Source organism: Propithecus coquereli, unplaced genomic scaffold, assembly GCF_000956105.1.
Source record: "Propithecus coquereli isolate 6110/MARCELLA unplaced genomic scaffold, Pcoq_1.0 Scaffold33, whole genome shotgun sequence".
Taxonomy (NCBI): domain Eukaryota; kingdom Metazoa; phylum Chordata; class Mammalia; order Primates; family Indriidae; genus Propithecus; species Propithecus coquereli.
This window is the reverse complement of record NW_012148952.1, coordinates 5,463,587-5,481,853: the sequence shown is the minus strand read 5'-3', so window position 1 is coordinate 5,481,853 and position 18,267 is coordinate 5,463,587. Positions and strand designations below refer to the sequence as shown.

The window sequence follows — 18,267 nt, the reverse complement described above, 5'->3', positions numbered from 1 at the left end:
ATGGACATGCAGTTATATAAACTCACACACACGGTAGGAGAGTAGAAAAATTGTGGTCATCTGGATTCATCATAAATTGCCTTTTCCTACTTTGTCAGTTTTTTTCAATGTGGGACATCTCGTTTTATTGAAGATATACATCATGTGTAAAAGGGAAAGGGATTTGTTTTCAAACAACTTTATGCTGGGTTTTTGTGTTGTTGTTTTTTAGATTCCAGTCAAGAATACACTGATTCAACTGGCATAGATCTACATGAATTTTTAGTAAATACATTAAAAAACAATCCCAGGTAAAAATTAAATTTATAAGGTTTACATTGCTTCTAGAGTACCATAATTTTGCTATATATGTTTTCATTATTGAGTTAGAGTATTACAATAAGTTTGCAGAGATTTGAAGTACACCAGAAACATTTTAGTTTCTTAGGACTAAGATATTGGTCTACTATATGCACACGTATAAATATCTTTTTGCATTATGCATGTCACTATGATGTAAAAATAATTCATACTCTGTAGGAATTTTGGGAAGTAGAGAATCACCATGATATTTAGGCTTTTAATTGAGAGAGAGGGAGATACCATTAGTCATGAAAAGAAAGAAAAATAAATATCTCACCATAATGCACTCAACCAAATAAGAAGTTAGTATATTCAGAGTGAGGTTTCGAACTTAGTTAAATGCAGAATTTTTGTTCCTTTTTGCTGAGTTTATGATATAAACGTTAAATGCAAAAATTATTAAGGTGCTTATTTGAGTCAGTACTTTAACTAATTGTGGAATCCTTTGTTTTGCTAACGTACTAAATGAGTAGTTTAGTTTGATGACTCTTTGGCAGGTGATCAACCACTTCGAGGCATTCTCCCTACAAAAAGGCTATCCACAAAATATCTGAGCAATACTTTCATAGGATAAAACACACCAGGTTAAGTTAAGAGCCCCTTTTCTAGATACTAGCTTTCCAGAGTGATAGTTATTTGACATACATTGAAATAAAAAGAAAATAATGTCACTGGATATGTGCATATAGAAGATAACATGAACAAGTCTCTTCAGTCTCACTGAGGCTTATTTCATGTCCAGTCTTGCTTCAGGATAACCTTCATTTTCATTCAGGATTTATTGTATTCAGTGCCATCTTGATTTTCTGTTTTGTACATAATATAAACCCCAAAGGGAGAACCGCCAAATGAAAAATGGTCTCCTTATAATAGGAATTCAAGGATCACAGTTATGGAGTGAGAGGGAAGATAGGCAACTGTGTATGACTTTTTTTTTTTCCACTTCAAGTTTATTCCTCAGTAGTCCCAGCAGATAGATGAATTCATTAGTTCGTTGAACAGGCATTTATTGAGTGTCTAACCATGTGCCAAACATTGTAGATATAAAGATGAATAAGATATTATCTCTGACACTGAATGAAATATGCACCATCTCTGTGCTAGAAAAAGACATGATGAGTAGTTAAAATTAGAACAAATGTTGTAAAAGAGGTTTATCCAAGGTGCTATAGAAGCTAAAAAGGGGACCCCAACCTTTGTTTGAAAGGATTTGGGAAGGCTTCACTGAAAAGGTAGTGCCTGAGCTGAGGCTTGAATTCAGAGTACTTTAAATGGGAGCTGTCCATACAGAGACATGAGAAGGGCATTCCACATAGAGACAAGAGCATTACCAAGACAGAGTAGTGTGAGAGGGGAAATGCTGTATCCAAGGGAAGACAAGATTGTATCCTCTGGCTCTTGCAAGGAGGCATGTGGCAAGTGATTCTGGAAAGTGATAGGGAAGGTACTGGTGAGGTATGAAGCATAGATCATGTCCAGGGTGTCCTGAGGACACCCTGAGGCAGTGAGGAAATGTGCTGGGACCTTTCGATTGTCCCAATGAGTGTAGAGTGCTACTATGAAGCTAAGGATGCTTAAAACAAAAAAAAAAGTAAGGCAGCAATGAACAATGAAAACTTGTCTTACTTGAAATGCCAATGGTGTACCAGTTGAGAAATACTCAGAATGGCATACTAAGTTGAGGAGTAATTTACCATAGTCAAATTTGTGTTGTAGAAAGATTACTTTGGCATTTTAGAAAGATTATTTTGGTAGAGAAGACTGTAAGCTAAGAGAGTGGTTAGGAGACCATAGAAAACAATGGAGGGGAAAGGACACATTTGAAGGATATTGAGGAAGTACCACAATAGGACTTGATGATCATTTATATATGGAAAGGTAATGGGTACAGTAGGGTAGAATAGAATGGCCACTACATTTCTAGCTGGACAGACAGCTAGTCCCTGTAACTGAGCAAGTAAATCAAGGGCAATCATGAATGGAATGGAGTATACCCAACAGGGAGACGGGAGATGAGGTCTATGATCAGTTAAAAGGCTCTAGTTTTCAAGTGAATGAACCAGGCTGGAGTTACACATTCATCAGTAGAGGTGAAGCTTGCTATGGAAGGGATTGCCCAGAAATGAAATAAATGACAAGGACAAAACTCTGTGGAGAGACAAATTTGTAAGGTAGATGAGAAGGGAAAGACTCGAGTCCTAAAGATAGCAGAAGAATCATGAAAACACTTGTCTTAGAAGTCAACCAAAGAGTAAGTGCTTCATGGAAAATAAAATAACAAAGGGAGATGCAAATAGAAGTACCAAAAACAATTAGATTAGGAAATTAGAAAGTCGTTGGCTATTTTAACAACTCATTTCATTTGGAGTTGAAAGGTGGATATCAGAACTCAGCGGATTGAGGAATAAGTGGAAAGGCAGGAAATACATAGCTAGTGTGAGTAAAACATAATAGAAACCTAGATAGGCAGAGTTTTTCTTCTCTGTGAGCATGTAGGAAAGACATCAGCAAGGGACAAAGATTAGGAATCCCTTTTTTTTTTATTTTTGAAAGGATCTGGTTTTCCTGTATTTGCTTATTTTTGAAGACATGACAGTCACTTTGATGCATGATTTCCAATACAGTATGTATATTTTAAAAGGTGATTATTCTTTCTCATTTCCAGCTTGAGAAATGATTAATCAGATTTTACTTTTAAAGACTGTAATCATAGCAAGGCTTTATCTTTTTCTTTTTCTAATTTCAAAATATTAAGGGAGTACAAATGTTTTACATGGATACCTTTTATTAATATAATGCTTAAGTTGGGGTTTTTAGTGTGCCTATCACTTGAATAGTGTTCATTGTACCTGATAGGTAAGTTTTTACCCCTACCCCTCTCCGCTCCTTGATTTCCAGTGACTTTTATATCTCTTTGTGCCCGTATGTGCTCATTAGTTAGCTCCCAGTTATTTACATATGATATTTGTTTTTCCATTCCTAAGATACTTCACTTAAGATAATGGCCTCCGCTTCCATCCAAGTTGCTGCAAAAGACATTATTTCATTCCTTTTTATGGCTGAGTAGTACTCTATGGGGTGTGTGTGCATATGTATGGATGTATATATACATGGGTATATATATACCACATTTTCTTAATCCACTCATGAATTGATGGGCACCTAGGTTGATTTTACATCTTTGCAGTTGTGAATAATGCTATAATAAACATTTGAGTTCACTAATCATCCAGGAAATGCAAATTAAAATGCAATGAGATACCTCCTTACCCCTGTCAGAATGAGCATTAATTAACAAGTCAAAAAACAATAGATACTGACATGGGTGCAGAGAGAGAGGAATACTTATAAACTGTTGGTGGGGCTGCAAATTACTACAGCCTGTAGTAATTTGTTTACGGAAACAGTATGGAGATTCCTCAGAGAAATAAATATAGACTTAACATTCAACCCAGCAATCCCACTACTGGGTATCTAACCAAAGGAAAAGAAGTCATTTTATCAAATAGAAATCCATGTATATGCATTCTAAATTATTTTTTCAGTAGAAAATAATGCATAATAGTACAGTTATGTTTTCTTTTACAAATGCAAAAGTTTTTAAGTTATCTGCATGGACATTTAATGTAGGTTTTTAGTATATTCACACATGTACAACTATCACTACAGTCAGTTTTAGAGTTTTTTCATCTCTACAAAAAGAAACACCATACCTTTTAGCTATCCCTATGCTAATAATAATAATAGTAGTAGTAGTAATAATAATAGATTATCCCTAGACCTAATCTGTGTTCTGTTTCTGTAGATTTCTGTGTTCTGGACATCTCATATGATTAAAATTATATAATATATAGTCTTTGGTGACTGGCTTTTATTCACTTAATGTTTTCAAGATTCATCCATATTGTAGCATGTATCAGCAGTTTATTACTTCTCTGTGTATAATCATCTTTATTTGAGAAAATATGCAGGTGAATAATTCATGTAATGGCTAATGTATTATTACTAATGTCACTGTGAGTCTGGGAAGTTCAAGTTAATGTTAAATTTTATGAGAAATAAGGATTGCTTAATAAATGGCTCAGTATTCTCTAAGTGAAGCACATAGGTAATTGCCAGATATACATGGCACACAATTAGTAGTATACATGGCAGAAAAGAAATATGGATAATACACATAAGTATATTAGGTAACTAATGGAGGGGAGCAACCCCATAGATTAATGTTGAGAATGGATTATTTTTAAAGTAATTTGTTTTGCTCTTGGAAACATCGTGTAATTGTCCTGTTTGAAATATTTTCTAAAAATCACTTTTCTTGGAAGTAATGTTTAAGTCGTTTTATTTATTATCTGTTGCAGAGGCTTGACCAAGGGCATATGAAATGTTAGGTAGAAAGTGATCAGATAGAAGCATTATTGTCTTCTGATTTTTTTATTTCCCACTGGTATACCACCTACACACTCTTTCTCTAAAGTTACTTCTGATATAATCACTAGAACACTAGTAACTAAAAAATTGTTGCCCCTTTCTTTTACTTTTTATTTTATTTTATTTATTTATTTGTTTTTGACACAGTCTCACTCTGTTGCCTGAGCTAGAGTGTTGTAGCATCAGCCTAGCTCACAGCCACCTCAAATTCCTGAGCTCAAGCAATCCTCCTGCCTCAGCCTCCCGGGTAGCTGGGACTACAGGCATACATCACCACACCTGGCTAATTTTTTCTATTTTAGTAGAGACAGAGTCTTGCTCTTACTCAGGTTGATCTCAAACTCCTGACCTTAAGCTGTCCTCCCACCTAAACCCAGAGTGCTAGGATTACAGACATGAGCCACTGCACCTGGCCTTCCCCTCCTTTTTAACTTTAAGTAGTACTTTATTGGTCAACATGCTTGAGAATCCTTGTTTTTATTAGCTCTCTAATAATAGCATGTATTGGTTCATTTTAAAGGTTATACGATAACAATTTCAGTAAGTGTGCCCACTTCTAGATGTTTTGGTTTATATGGTAACCATTAACATTACCTTAAGAAAAGTAATTTGTGGACCTATTAGAGTTTGAATCCCATATGTAGTGCCTCTATAAAGGATTATTAATTTTTAACTTATGACCATTACCAAAATATGTCCTCAGTTACAGATTTGAAAATCTGAAAGCTTAGACTAAGCTACAGGGCATAAAAGGCAGGAGGTGTAAATCTTAAGACCCTAGGAAAGTTATTACTCTCATTTATCTAAAAGTTCTACTAAAAGCAGAAGAATTTAGGTTAAATATTAATAGTAAGTGGTCCAGATAATGATAAAAAAAAAATCCTCTGTAATCTATAGATTTACATGTTAAGTGGGGAAAAGCCTGAATTTGTACTAATGGCTAGTAAAATTGTTAGATTTTATTTTCTTTCGTGAAGACAATAGAAATTTCTTTTCAATGGCAGCGCACTCACTGAAGAACATTTGAAATATTCTTTTTGTGTGTGTGCCAGTCTTACTCTGCTGCCTGAGCTAGAGTGCCATGATGTCATCATTGTTCACTGCTACCTCCAACTCCTGGGCTCAAGCAATCCTCCAGGCTCAGCCTCCCACGTGGCTGGGACTACAGGCATGCACCACCACCCCCAGCTATTTTTTTTATTTTTGGTAGACACATGTCTCATTCTTCCCCAGGCTAGTCTGGAACTCCTGACCTCAAGCGATTCTCATGCCTTGGCCTCCCAGAGGGCTAGGATTACAGGCATGAACCACTGCCCACCCTTGAAATATCTTATACCTGCTATTTAGTTCAAACACAGAAAACCAATTTAAATGCATTGTTTTGTGAACTCCAAATAAGTTGCTTGCCTCAGAGTCTCTCTTTTTTAAATAAGGCAGTAAATATTTATGAGAAAATATATCATAAAAGTTACTAAAAATATTATCTCAAGATAAATTGACCCCAAAAACTTAGACAAAAGAAGGTTTTACAGTTAAGTACATAAATCTTTTTTGAAAGGTTCTCCTTCGTAAGGTTACTTCATAAGGGGCTCTAAAAATTTAAGGAAAAAAAGAATATTAGAAGAACTTCTAGATAAAATAATTTTATTAATTTATTCCATGCACAATATATTTGTTGAGCCCTTCGTTGTATACAAATAATCTGAATAACTATGTAATGATAATTGTGTTAAATACTGTTAAAAGTGTGAAAGAAATGGGTTCTAAGAAAGAATATAAGAGGGTGTTCAGGCAAAGGAAATAGCATGTTTAAGGAAACTTAGAAAGGAGCTTGGCAAGTACAGAGCTAAGACAGGCTGATAGGAATTTTGTGAGATAGGGTCAGGAGAAGAGGCTGGAGCTGGATGAAGACCTGCTCACGCCTGTCTTGTAGGCCATGTTACAAATGTTTAGTTTTAAGGGAAACCCGTGAAAATTTAACCAAGGGAATGATGTGTGGTCACACATGCGCTCTTAAAAAGTCATCATGCATGCTCCACATAAAGTTAGAAGGGAATGGGAAAGATAAAAGGAGGCAATATACTGCTGTTCCATAGTCAAGCCAGAGGTCCTGATTGCTTGGGTACAGAGTTGTGGCAGTGGAAAAATAAATAGAAGATAGATAAAATTTGTAGTAGTAATTAACTGGATAGGAAGATTAGAAAAAGGATGGTAACAAGCCTAAAATTTTCATGGTTCTGATATGATATACTAGGTGGAAGGTAGTGCCACTTGTTGAGATAAGGAATGCTAAAGGAGAATCAGATTTGAGGGCATAATTGAATGTTGCTAGAATTTGTGTTAAAATGTAATCCTGTTTTCAGCTTTGGGTTTGAAATCACCAGGTAGGCATGTTTTTCTCTTGATTTTTTTTAACTAATATAAAAATGTATGATTAAATATTTGTTGAATGAATGGGGGAAGGGTATGACTTAGTTTTATGAAACTTCTTTTGCAATATAGAGGGAGGATCAAATTCAGAGCTGATGTGTAGACTTGCAGGGGCTACCAGCTCTTAAATTAAAATTAGAAAATCTGTATGGTATTTATTTTAAGAATCATTAACCTTTGGCCTTGTTTTCTTGATCTATAAAATTTGGAAGACAGAACTGAATGATCTATAAAGCTACTTCTAGCTTTAAGGTTCTTAGTTGTATTTTTTTATTACATGCATATGGAGTTTCCAGTAAGTATGGGAAAACTCTGGAGCCATGTTCTTGGTGTGTGAGCAAGGGAGTCCTTTGGGGAGTGGGACTGTTAATTTGTTACAGCCTAAGTACACTAAATAGGACCCTAGTGATCTAAAGGATCCCATGCAAGTATTCCCTAGAGTCCTTATTTATTTCCTATGTTGGAGGTCTTTAGGTCACTTTGATTTTTATGAGAAATTTTCCCCAAAGACTTAAAAATATAATAACAATTAACAGAATGAGTTGAGAAGACCTCCTTTTCTGAATTTAGAGGTAGTAATGTTACTTCTCCTATCGTCCCATCAACGTACTAGCATTGGATTCCCATAGGAATATTTCTATTGTTAACTGGCATTGCATGTTCTTTAGAGTACTCTTTCTATGGAGTTCAGCATGATAACAAAGTCATGAGTTTAACTAAAGATGTCTGTTTTCTTGCTACCTCTCAGCTTTACTAAATGAGGAAATAAAATCTGATACACTTTTATTATCCGTATATTTACAGAGCAAACTCTAATATAGTGATTCAACTTAGCAGATCAAAATGTATTTAAGAATGGCCACATGTTGCTAATTGCTAAAGTTGGGTGATGAGTACATCAAGGTTCATTACACTATTCTGTACATTAGTGTATGCGTGAAAATGTCCATAATAAATGCTTAAACTGAAAATTATCTCTTACTCTTTTAAAACAGTACATTTATAGAAAAACATGTAAATATTCTAGTATCAAGCTTGTGGTAGTCCTGAATGTATAGTTTTTAGGGGAAAAAATTAGCATTTAAAGTCATAGCATGTTGACATTTGTGACTACTTCACTGTTGTAAGAGTCTTCGTACTTTGTTTCAGGGACAGAATGATGCTGCTGAAATTGGAACAAGAAATTTTAGATTTCATTGGTAATAATGAGTAAGTCCTGACATTTAACAAGAAAACAAATTGTCATCATAGTTCTCCTTGGCTTACTAAATTGGTTTTTCTTCTACTTCTAGGTCTCTACGTAAAAAATTCCCCCCAATGACATCTTACCATAGGATGCTGTTACACAGAGTAGCTGCTTACTTTGGATTAGACCACAATGTTGATCAGAGTGGAAAGTCTGTCATAGTAAACAAAACTAGCAATACAAGAATGTAAGTGTCGACATATAGGTAAATGTTACATATCTATGTCATAATACTTTATCTTCCTACAGCACCTTTCGTCTGAGGTTTTCCAGATTAATTTTAGCAGTCTAATTAAGTTTCATGATAACCTTATATGTGTGATAGGACCAAAAAATGCAGTTAGCTCACTAGGAAGAAAATGTACCAGCCTGGACTCAAGGGAGGTGAATGAGGACTGGGCACACGGTGAAAAAACAAAAACTCAGAGGACATAGTATCAGTGACGTTTGACAACCACTCTCTTATGGATTTTTTTTTTAATCAATGTAATTTAGATAGTGTGGTCATCCTCAGGCAAATTTGTTTGAAAGCTAGAGAGAACAAGAGCAGAATTTGTGTTTGACACCCTCACATTTAATTAATCGTCGATCGATTTACCATCCTTTCCAAAAGGTTCCGGTTTGGCTCCTTTTCTCCCACAAATCTCAAGATGTTGGCTGTTGGTTAAAACAGTACCATCCATAATGCTGTTGCATCGTCCCCTTCCTGTGCTATATGTAATTTACTGAGGAAAAATTATAAAGAGTTAAGAGGAGCCATTTGCTTTACAAAGTAACTGCTTTATAGTGTTGGTAAGGTAGATCTTCAGTGCCATCGGTGCTGTTATTTGGGAGCAGAAGGCCCAATGCAGAGGTACCCAAGTTATAAAATGTGCATAGCACCTCTTCTGCCTATTTCTAAGGCTAATCCTAAAACAACTATTAGAGTTCAGCTAAAATTTCTATTTGATTTTTCAAAAGGATTTTCTATGTCAGTTTCATATGTGGCAGTAACAGTTCTGTCATAATAAATAGCAGTCAACTTCAGATGCCATAAATAGTGTTTTTTGGTTTATTATTTTTATGCCTTTCCTGAAGCCAGATTTCTCTCAGGGTCTTGTCTATGAACTATTTGATTTGCATGGTTATGTTTATTCCATCTAAGTCCCTTCTGTTATAATGGCCTTCTACCGTTATAGCTGCCATATTGTTTGCTAGGACTAAGTTGGTTTTCTTCCATTTCAAATAGTCTCTTATCAACTAAGTAGATATATTTAGTATTTTTAAATGACTGTTCCCATAATTAAAATTAAATTAACGAAAGTAGATGTCTTAGAAAAGGGTCCTTTCTTTCTTTAGGGATTAAATGTTACCTGAAAATGCAAGTCTGATAAAATTTTCATTAAGATTTAAATGTTCATGTCCCTTAGTCTTTAAAAAATATCCTTACCAATTAGTCTTTCTCTAATTAGTTATATCCCATGGCTGAAGTAGGATAGTGACCATTAAGGTATGATCTGAACTATAGGTGAATAGAACTGTAATTCATTTAACCAGTACCTTTCAACATTACTCAGAGCTGCTGGATACCCAAGAACATGTACATTAGCAGGCATTTTGACTAACATTTTGACTGGTGACTCTCTAAGGTTTTCAATACAGTGTAACCTCAGTTATTTGAATTTTCTGAATAATGTCACAAAGCTTTAGGGTTCTCTTCGTTATGGTAATCAAAAATTAGGCTAAACAGAAATGTTCATAATGTACTTAAAGAAGTATGGGTCAATAATGTAATTATTACTAGACATTTCAGATCATTGAAGTTACACTGTATTCTTATTTTATATCTTCTGGGATATGAAGAAGGTTGCAAATCAGAAAACCTTAGAGATCTGCTCCACATTGAATAAAAACAAACTTACCTTTTCCTCATAGGGAGATTACCCGCTCCAGCCTTGAACCAGTGGTGTTGTGGATGTCAACAACCCGGTGTCCACTGGGGTGTCTCAATGGAGCGGGAAGTTGGCGATTGCAGGGCAGTAAATTCAGGCATCTATAAAAGAAAGAGGTAAGACAGTCTTAAGGTTAGCTGAAATGCCTGCCAGTGCTATTTGGTGTGGGAATCCAGCTGCTCTTAGAAAAGTTGCCAGGCTCTTGGTTAAACTTTTTATAGTTCACTTTGGAATAGCAAGCAAGCTCTCACTCAAGTACAAACTCCTTGAATAAAAAAATGTGACTTTGAACAGCTACAAAAATAGATGATATAAGTAAGTGGGGGGCAGTCATGTAACAAAAATAACATTGTCAGAACTAAATAGAGAATCTTTCAAACCCCTGACGAAAGCAATCTTTTTCTTATTATTTTGGTCACAAAGCTGTTTTTACTCTTTTATATTCCTTCTTCTTTAATTATATATATAGCTTTATGTGGATATCTGTTCTCTGTTTCACTAATCTATTTTATGAGAGATTTCTTTAATTTAGATGATTCTCATTTTTAAATCTTCTTTTGCATAATTTGACAGGAGGCTTTTACAGTACTTTATTAAAAATTTACCAGGTTAAAACAAATATCCCAAAGTGTTACTTGGTCCTGTATATAATGAAGTTTGCTGAAAATGTCATTACTCAGGTTTATTTGGATTAGAAATTTACTTAGGGTATTCACATATATTATGTAACTATGTAATAGATATTTGAACTATATGTAAAAAAGTAATACTTAGGAGTTCAATTAGATTTTCTTTATAGCCATTAAATATGTTTTTGTATACCATATATTTCAAAAGAGTAATTCTAATTTTGTAACACAGTGATATTAAGTCATGATAATGTTGATTGAATTAATTTGCTGAAGCCGAGAGTGTATTTTGGGAGGTGAAATTTTATCTCATTGTAATTTTCCAAGGCACAACCTTGTGTCTGTCCTCTAGATCTCAGTGGAACTTGCCACATTTCCACAGAGAAAAGACCAATCCACTATAAAATGTATTGCTGAGATTTCTTATTCATTATTCCAGGTTATAACGTTAACCTTCAAAAAAGAACTTCTCTTTTCTAACCTGTTTCAGTTAAAGTAAAACAAAGCTGTGCCCTGCTGTAATTAAGAATTCTTGGTAACTTGAATGCATTTTGAAGTAGTCACTAAGTTTTTAGTTAATTCAACCACAAAATATTTGATTATTTTCATTTTGTATGACACCAAACTAGGAATGGTAGGAGTGATATGAGATACAGTGCTGTACTTTCTTCTTTGTCCCAGAATTTTTTCATAGAGTAAGAGGATGCATTGCAAAAAGAAAGTATAGGCTTTGGGTCTGACTGACCTGGGCTCCAGCTATGGCTCAGTGATGTGCTTGCCCTTTGACCTCGCACAGTTGCTTAAGCCATTTGAACCTCAGTTTTCTCACTAATGTTTATAATGACAACAAACTTCTGAGTGTTTATTGTTTTATGTGTTGTTGTTCATGTATTATTAATACTTTTCATCTTCAGAGCAACCCTATGAAGTAGGTACCCTGTATAAGTCCCATTTTACAAGTGAGGAAACTGGGAAATAGAAAGGGCAAGTGACTTGTGCAAGTCATAGAACAACTAGAGTGGTAAAGCTTAATATTTGAACCCAGGCAGTCTGACTCCAGAACCCATGCTGTATTTGATTTGGCCTCTCAACCATAACATGGGATAGTTAGTATTTTCTCATGAGATTATTGTGAGGACTAAATGAGATAACATAAGTTATCTATGAATGTCACTAATAAGTGGTAACTTTTATTGCTTACTACTTTCATAAAATGTTATGTTTGACTTTTTTGTAAACATTGTACGCTACCTTTTTTTTGTTCCTTTGTTTTGTGTTTTTTTTAGACCTGATCAGAAATTTAATGAACATATTAAGGATGATAAAGGTGAAGACTTTCAGAAACGGTATATCCTCAAGAGAGATAACTCTAGCTTTGACAAAGATGACACCCAGGTAATCTGGAACAATTAATAGCATTTTTACAGGTGCAAGACTTATATACCAGTAGTTCATTTTCCTAATAATTAATTATTCTCTTTTCTTTAGATGAGAATACGTTTGAAAGATGACAGAAGAAGCAAATCTATAGAAGAAAGAGAAGAAGAGTACCAGAGAGCTAGAGACCGAATATTTTCCCAAGATGTATGTACTAACCTATATTTAGGTTTTTATGTTAGAATATATTCTAATTGCATTGGAGGGTCTCATTCCCCCTATAATTTATTGATCACTTTTTTTTTTTAATTGAGACACAGTTTTGCTCTGTCACCCAGGCTGAAATGGGTGGCCTCATTATAGCTCATTGCAACCTTGAACTCCTGGGCTCAAGCAGTTCTCCTGTCTCAGCCTCCCGAGTACCTGGGACTACAGGCTCGTGCCACCATGCCTGGGTAATTTTTCTATTTTTTTGTGGAGACGGGTCTCGCTCTTGCTCAGGCTGGTCTCGAACTCCTGGCCTCAAGTGATCCTCCCGCCTTGGCCTCCCAAAGTGCTAGGATTACAGGCATGAGCCACTGTGCCTGGCCTGATCACATTTATTTTTAATCGTATTTGTTACATATAAGGTCATCTTTTAGAAATAATGAGACCTGTCTTATTTGTGTTAATAATTTAATAGTTTATAAAATACTATATTGCAACAGTTACATAAAATTTTACAAAAGTTGGAAGCAAATGTACCATAAGAGTTATTGAAGATTATTGGACTGAGCATATAGTTTGTGTGTTTTTCATTCTTTTTCATACTTCTAATAGACTTGAGATTTTTTAGAACATTGGTCTACTATCTACAAAATCATATCTCTAAATCCTACTTGTTAGTGGACTTTCCTTAACAAATAACTTGTTTCTTTTAAAATAAAGCTAATTGATTTTTTAGATTAATATTTCTTTTCTACTTTACAAGTGATTATATGCGAGAGGTCTTCTAAATGGTTAATATATTATGAATATATACCAGAAGGGAGTCAGTTTGGTTTTACCAACATTTGTTTAGCATCTATTCTTTGCAGTACTATGTACCATTCAAGAATATATGAATGTATTTAATGTGTATTAACACTGCCACAGATAGAAATTTCCTCTGTGTTACAAAGCAGATTAAATAACATTAAAATCCAGACCATCAGTTAATAATTTATAGCATTCATTCAACAACTCTTATTGAGCATCTTTGGTAAGTGCTGTGCTAACATATCTATGGACAGATACAATAATTTATCCCCAAAACAACACTGTACGGTAGATACTATCATTGTTTTTATTTTACAGATGAGGAAACTGAGATTTCAGGAGGCTAAGTAAAATAAAATAGCCAAAGATCACACAGCTAGAAAATAGCAGTGCTGGGATTTCAGCCCAGGTCTGCTGAAGTACTAGATTTACTTCTGTTTGTCTAGTTTAGATAGATGAGGTCTCTGCCCTTGGTAAGTTGTCCAGTAATGACGTATGGTATATATTTTATATAGAGACATGAAGGTATATTAGGAGACACAGCAGAAAAGCACCACAAACCCATGGGACATGGCAGAAAAGCACCACAAATTAGAACTGGGTACGGGATGAAGAGAGTTAGCTTCCAAGAGGAGACCTACCGGAGTGAAGAGTTCTAAGTAGAGGGTCAGTATTTGCAGAGCCCCAGAGGTAAGGGATAACTTGACACATGTGAGGGACTCAAGGTTCAGAGTAGTTAGATTACAGCCTAGGTGGTGCAGGAGTGACAAAAGTTTAGATTGGAAAAATAATCAGGAAACAGGTGACTTGGCCCTGAAAGTTTGTTAAGGTGGTTAGACTTTTGGCTCTTTTGGACTTTTGGCATTTTTTTGGTCAACACATTTTTTTCTATAAAGGGCCAGATAATAAATATTTTAGGTTTTTTGAGCCATATAGTCTTTATTTTCATTACAGTTACTCAAATCTGATCTTTTAGTGTGAAAGCAGCCATAGACAATTCATAAATGAGTGGTCATAGCTGTGTTCCAGTAAAACTTTATTTGTAGAAACAGGTAGCTGGCTGTAGTTTGATGACCCCTGTGCTAAAACATCTGGGAGCCATTCAAGAGGGAAGAAGTATGATCAGATCGACATTTTAGGAGACATTGCTGTAGCTTCTGTTGTATAAAATGGATGAAAAAGGCAAAAATTGCTAGCTGGAAAACTAGTTAGAAGACTGTTATAATAATACAAACAAAAAGATCATTGCCTGACCTAGGTTAATAGTGCTAGAGGAGTTTTACTATAAGTTCCATTAAGGCACAGCTGCTTATTCACTGCTATTTCCACAGCACTGGTGATCAGATATTAAGTGAATGATGTGGAATCTGCAGACTGGCATATACCTTGAACATGTGACAATGAAAATGGGTTCACTTGTTTGGAATTGAATATTTGAATTTCAAATTAATTTGGACCACAAAATGAATGGCTTCAAGATTTATCTGTTATAAGTAAGCATAGTGTCTCCAAGGCAGAAAGAAATTCCATTTTCACTTATTTGTGTACCCTTATCAACATTTTGGACTTTTTAAACATTATTACTCATATTGTTGTCATCATTGGTTTACAGATAGCATTATGTATTTGACAAAAGCTCAACTTTATGTATCTGTTCTTTCTTTCTAGTCCCTGTGTTCCCAAGAGAATTATATTATTGACAAAAGGTGAGGGAATTTTTAAAATCTGTTTTGGTAACTGTCTGACCAGTGCTAATAAAAATTAAAATATCTTATTAAAATGCCAACAGACTCCAAGATGAGGATGCTAGTAGTACCCAGCAGAGGCGCCAGATATTCAGGTATTAGAAGCATGTTTTCAATACAGTGTTGAAAAATTAAAGCACTTTTTCTTTATTCTTTTTTTCCCCCCTATTAGCTTTTCAAAGTTCTACTTCTAAATTACAGAGTTAATAAAGATGCTTCAGGAAGATCAACAAATAGCCATCAAAGCAGCACTGAGAATGAGTTGAAGTATTCAGAACCACGACCCTGGAGCAGCACAGATTCAGACAGCTCTCTCCGAAACCTGAAACCTGCCGTAACCAAAGCCAGCAGCTTCAGTGGAATCTCGGTCCTGACAAGAGGTGATAGTTCTGGAAGCAGCAAAAGCATAGGCAGGCTTTCAAAAACAGGTATAAAAATCTACCTAAACCTGTGCAGTCAAGACATTAGTTTTCCTAGTGTTGTCTTTGCTCTGTATTTATCACGTGGCTTCTAATTACCCTAAAATGTAAAATCACTACCAACAGTTCATTGACAACCTCCAAAGTAGTTAAGGAGTAATATGTTTACTGACATTAGGATTCACTTTCTGTCCTGGAGATAGGTTTACAAACATCAATTAAAATAACAATTCTTGTCTGTGGTGATATAAATGGGTAGGTTCGGTCAAATGTCCTCTCTTGTTTGAATGCCTAATACGTGATTGGAAATTCTTCATTGCTTATTTATAGTTGTAAGGTGTGGTTTCTCACCTAGGATTATTTAACATTGATTGCATTTTTCATGATAAAGTCCTTCATTTGACATTCCAAAAAAAATGGCTGAGAGTTTTTTGAGGAATTTAAAAACCAAAGAAAATCAATATGATATAACTATTATAAATGATGGGAAATTTCCATAATCTCCTCATTCTCCTAAACTGCTTTCTTTTAGAGTACATTGGCTCATAACATTTTCTCTTTTCATTTTCACTAACTGCCTTCAATACTAAAGAAGCTATGTGTCTTTTAGGACTTATAGATGTTTGTTTTTATCCCAAAATAAGCATGAAAAGTCAGAAACAGTTGTTTCTCCCTAGCTATTGGGGTTACCCTAGACATACGGTATTGTGCAGATAAGAATTGAAGGGTATGTTTGAAGGTAACAGTATTTTTTAATACCTAACTAGAATCAATGATTTAAATTGTTAAGGCTTGTGAATTATAGTTGCCACCTTTTTAATGTACAACATGGTTATATCAAAATTGTCTTAGTGTTTATGTTAGGATAATACTATAGGTAGGTAACTTTTAGGAATATAAGAAATCTGCATATGTACCAAATATGCAGATGAAAAATGGTCACTGTGTCATCATAACAGAAAAAACTACTCATATATCATGAGAAAGCCATTTAGATACATTGCCAAATTAAAACATTTGAAGAGCATGTACTATTTATAATCTGTATTATCTTGAGAGATGAAATGTTATTTAATTCTTCTTTTAATAAGTAAAAAACGATTTTTTTAAATTCCTAGGATAAATTGGTACAGTTCTTGTCAAGAGTGAGTTGGCACAACTTAAAATAGAAGCTGTCTTTCAGAAGGCAATGTATAGTGTATCATAGTTGTTTATTTCATTCACTTAAAGTTAATTCTCCATCCCAGCATCAACTCCCTTATTCAAAACCTAATTAACTATATATATTATCCAGATCTTTTCCCCTTCTTTCGTTGTCTCATTGGCCACCTTTTTTAGCTGTTATGCTGAAACTGAATAACATTTTGGTCACTGTGTAATAGAAAATGAAATAGATTGCAGGTGTGAAAGGAGTTAAAAATCAATTATCAAATTAGTTTATTAAGTACAGTGAGAAATAAATTTTAAGCAGATGCTAATATAAGTACTTGGAATATTTTTCATGTTGTCTCTGTCCCTTGATAAGATAGAAAACTGAAAGTTGATGCTTTATAGAAAGATGCTATGATTGTAAACTAAGAAATGAAATTCTACAATGAAACTTGGTAATTATTTCTTTTAATACAGAATTTATCATTTCTGTTATTTCCTACACTACTCTTAATCTTTCTGTGTTCTTATAGATAAGGGGTTTCTGATATAAGAGGTTTTGGGCATTTCGCTGTGCTAAGTTCTTTTTCCTGGGGGAAAAATGTAATCTGTATATTCCTAGGTGTTAATCTAAAAGGTAAAATGTACATAACTTTGTCCTTTTGGGAATGTGGGTAATGTGCTTTTTGTGACTGTCTGTGGCTGGTGTTATTATAAACTTGCTTAAGTTGCATGCTTTGGCTATGACTTCTCTGACAACTTATGTGATCAGTTTGCTGTATTAAACTTGTTCATGATGGGGAGGGTAAGCAAAATTGGACAGTAAATCAAAAATAGCCGATGCTTTTATGTGGTAACTGCATGTTATGCAATGTGAATTTTATTGTTACATTTTTAAAACCTGTGTTTTTATATGAGGTTTAAAAAATCCATATTTTTCATTACTCCTCTTCTAGGTTCTGAGTCTTCTGGTAGTGTAGGGTCATCTACAGGCTCTCTTTCTCACATCCAGCAGCCTCTTCCAGGTACAGCTCTCAGCCAGTCTTCTCATGGCGCACCTGTCGTCTATCCAACTGTCAGCACTCATAGTTCTCTTTCCTTTGATGGTGGCCTAAATGGGCAAGTCGCATCTCCTAGCACTAGCTTCTTTTTGCTTCCCTTGGAAGCGGCAGGCATACCACCTGGCAGTATTCTGATCAACCCACAAACAGGTTGGTATCCAGAAAAAGTTGTTTCAGGAATTATCTGAAAATTAAAGGATACTTATTAAATGTATTTTCTGTATATGTGCAGTCAGCTTTTTATTTTTCATGAACAGTTAGCATTTTCCCGAGAACTTTAATAAAAACACTTATGCTAGAAGATGTTAACAGACATATTTATATCAGAAAGCATGTTTTCCCTAGTGACATCTATGACATCTTCCAGGCCAAATAATAGCCTAACTATAATTGGAGACCAATTCGTTTCCTAGAAATGAGACAACCACCTTTGAAAGAGCTTTATTTGATATAACAGTTTTATCCTGAGGAAAATAATATGCATTTTATG

The 18,267-nt window shown here is 34.8% G+C and overlaps 1 protein-coding gene across 2 annotated transcripts in view; it reads left to right on the top strand.

Annotated features, from left to right (window-relative positions):
• The first annotated feature begins 215 nt into the window (after positions 1–215).
• The window catches only part of R3HDM1 (R3H domain containing 1), a 97,440-nt gene continuing 79,388 nt past the window's right edge, over positions 216–18,267 (top strand). The window contains exons 1-9 of one of the 2 annotated variants that reach the window (XM_012650528.1): positions 216–290; positions 8,353–8,412; positions 8,496–8,636; positions 12,296–12,404; positions 12,498–12,593; positions 15,072–15,109; positions 15,193–15,243; positions 15,350–15,576; positions 17,673–17,927. In XM_012650528.1, coding sequence (XP_012505982.1) covers positions 8,360–8,412; positions 8,496–8,636; positions 12,296–12,404; positions 12,498–12,593; positions 15,072–15,109; positions 15,193–15,243; positions 15,350–15,576; positions 17,673–17,927 — 970 coding nt within the window. In that variant the 5' untranslated portion in view covers positions 216–290; positions 8,353–8,359. The remainder of the gene's footprint in view (positions 291–8,352; positions 8,413–8,495; positions 8,637–12,295; positions 12,405–12,497; positions 12,594–15,071; positions 15,110–15,192; positions 15,244–15,349; positions 15,577–17,672; positions 17,928–18,267) is intronic. The other variant, XM_012650529.1, reaches the window with a different exon arrangement.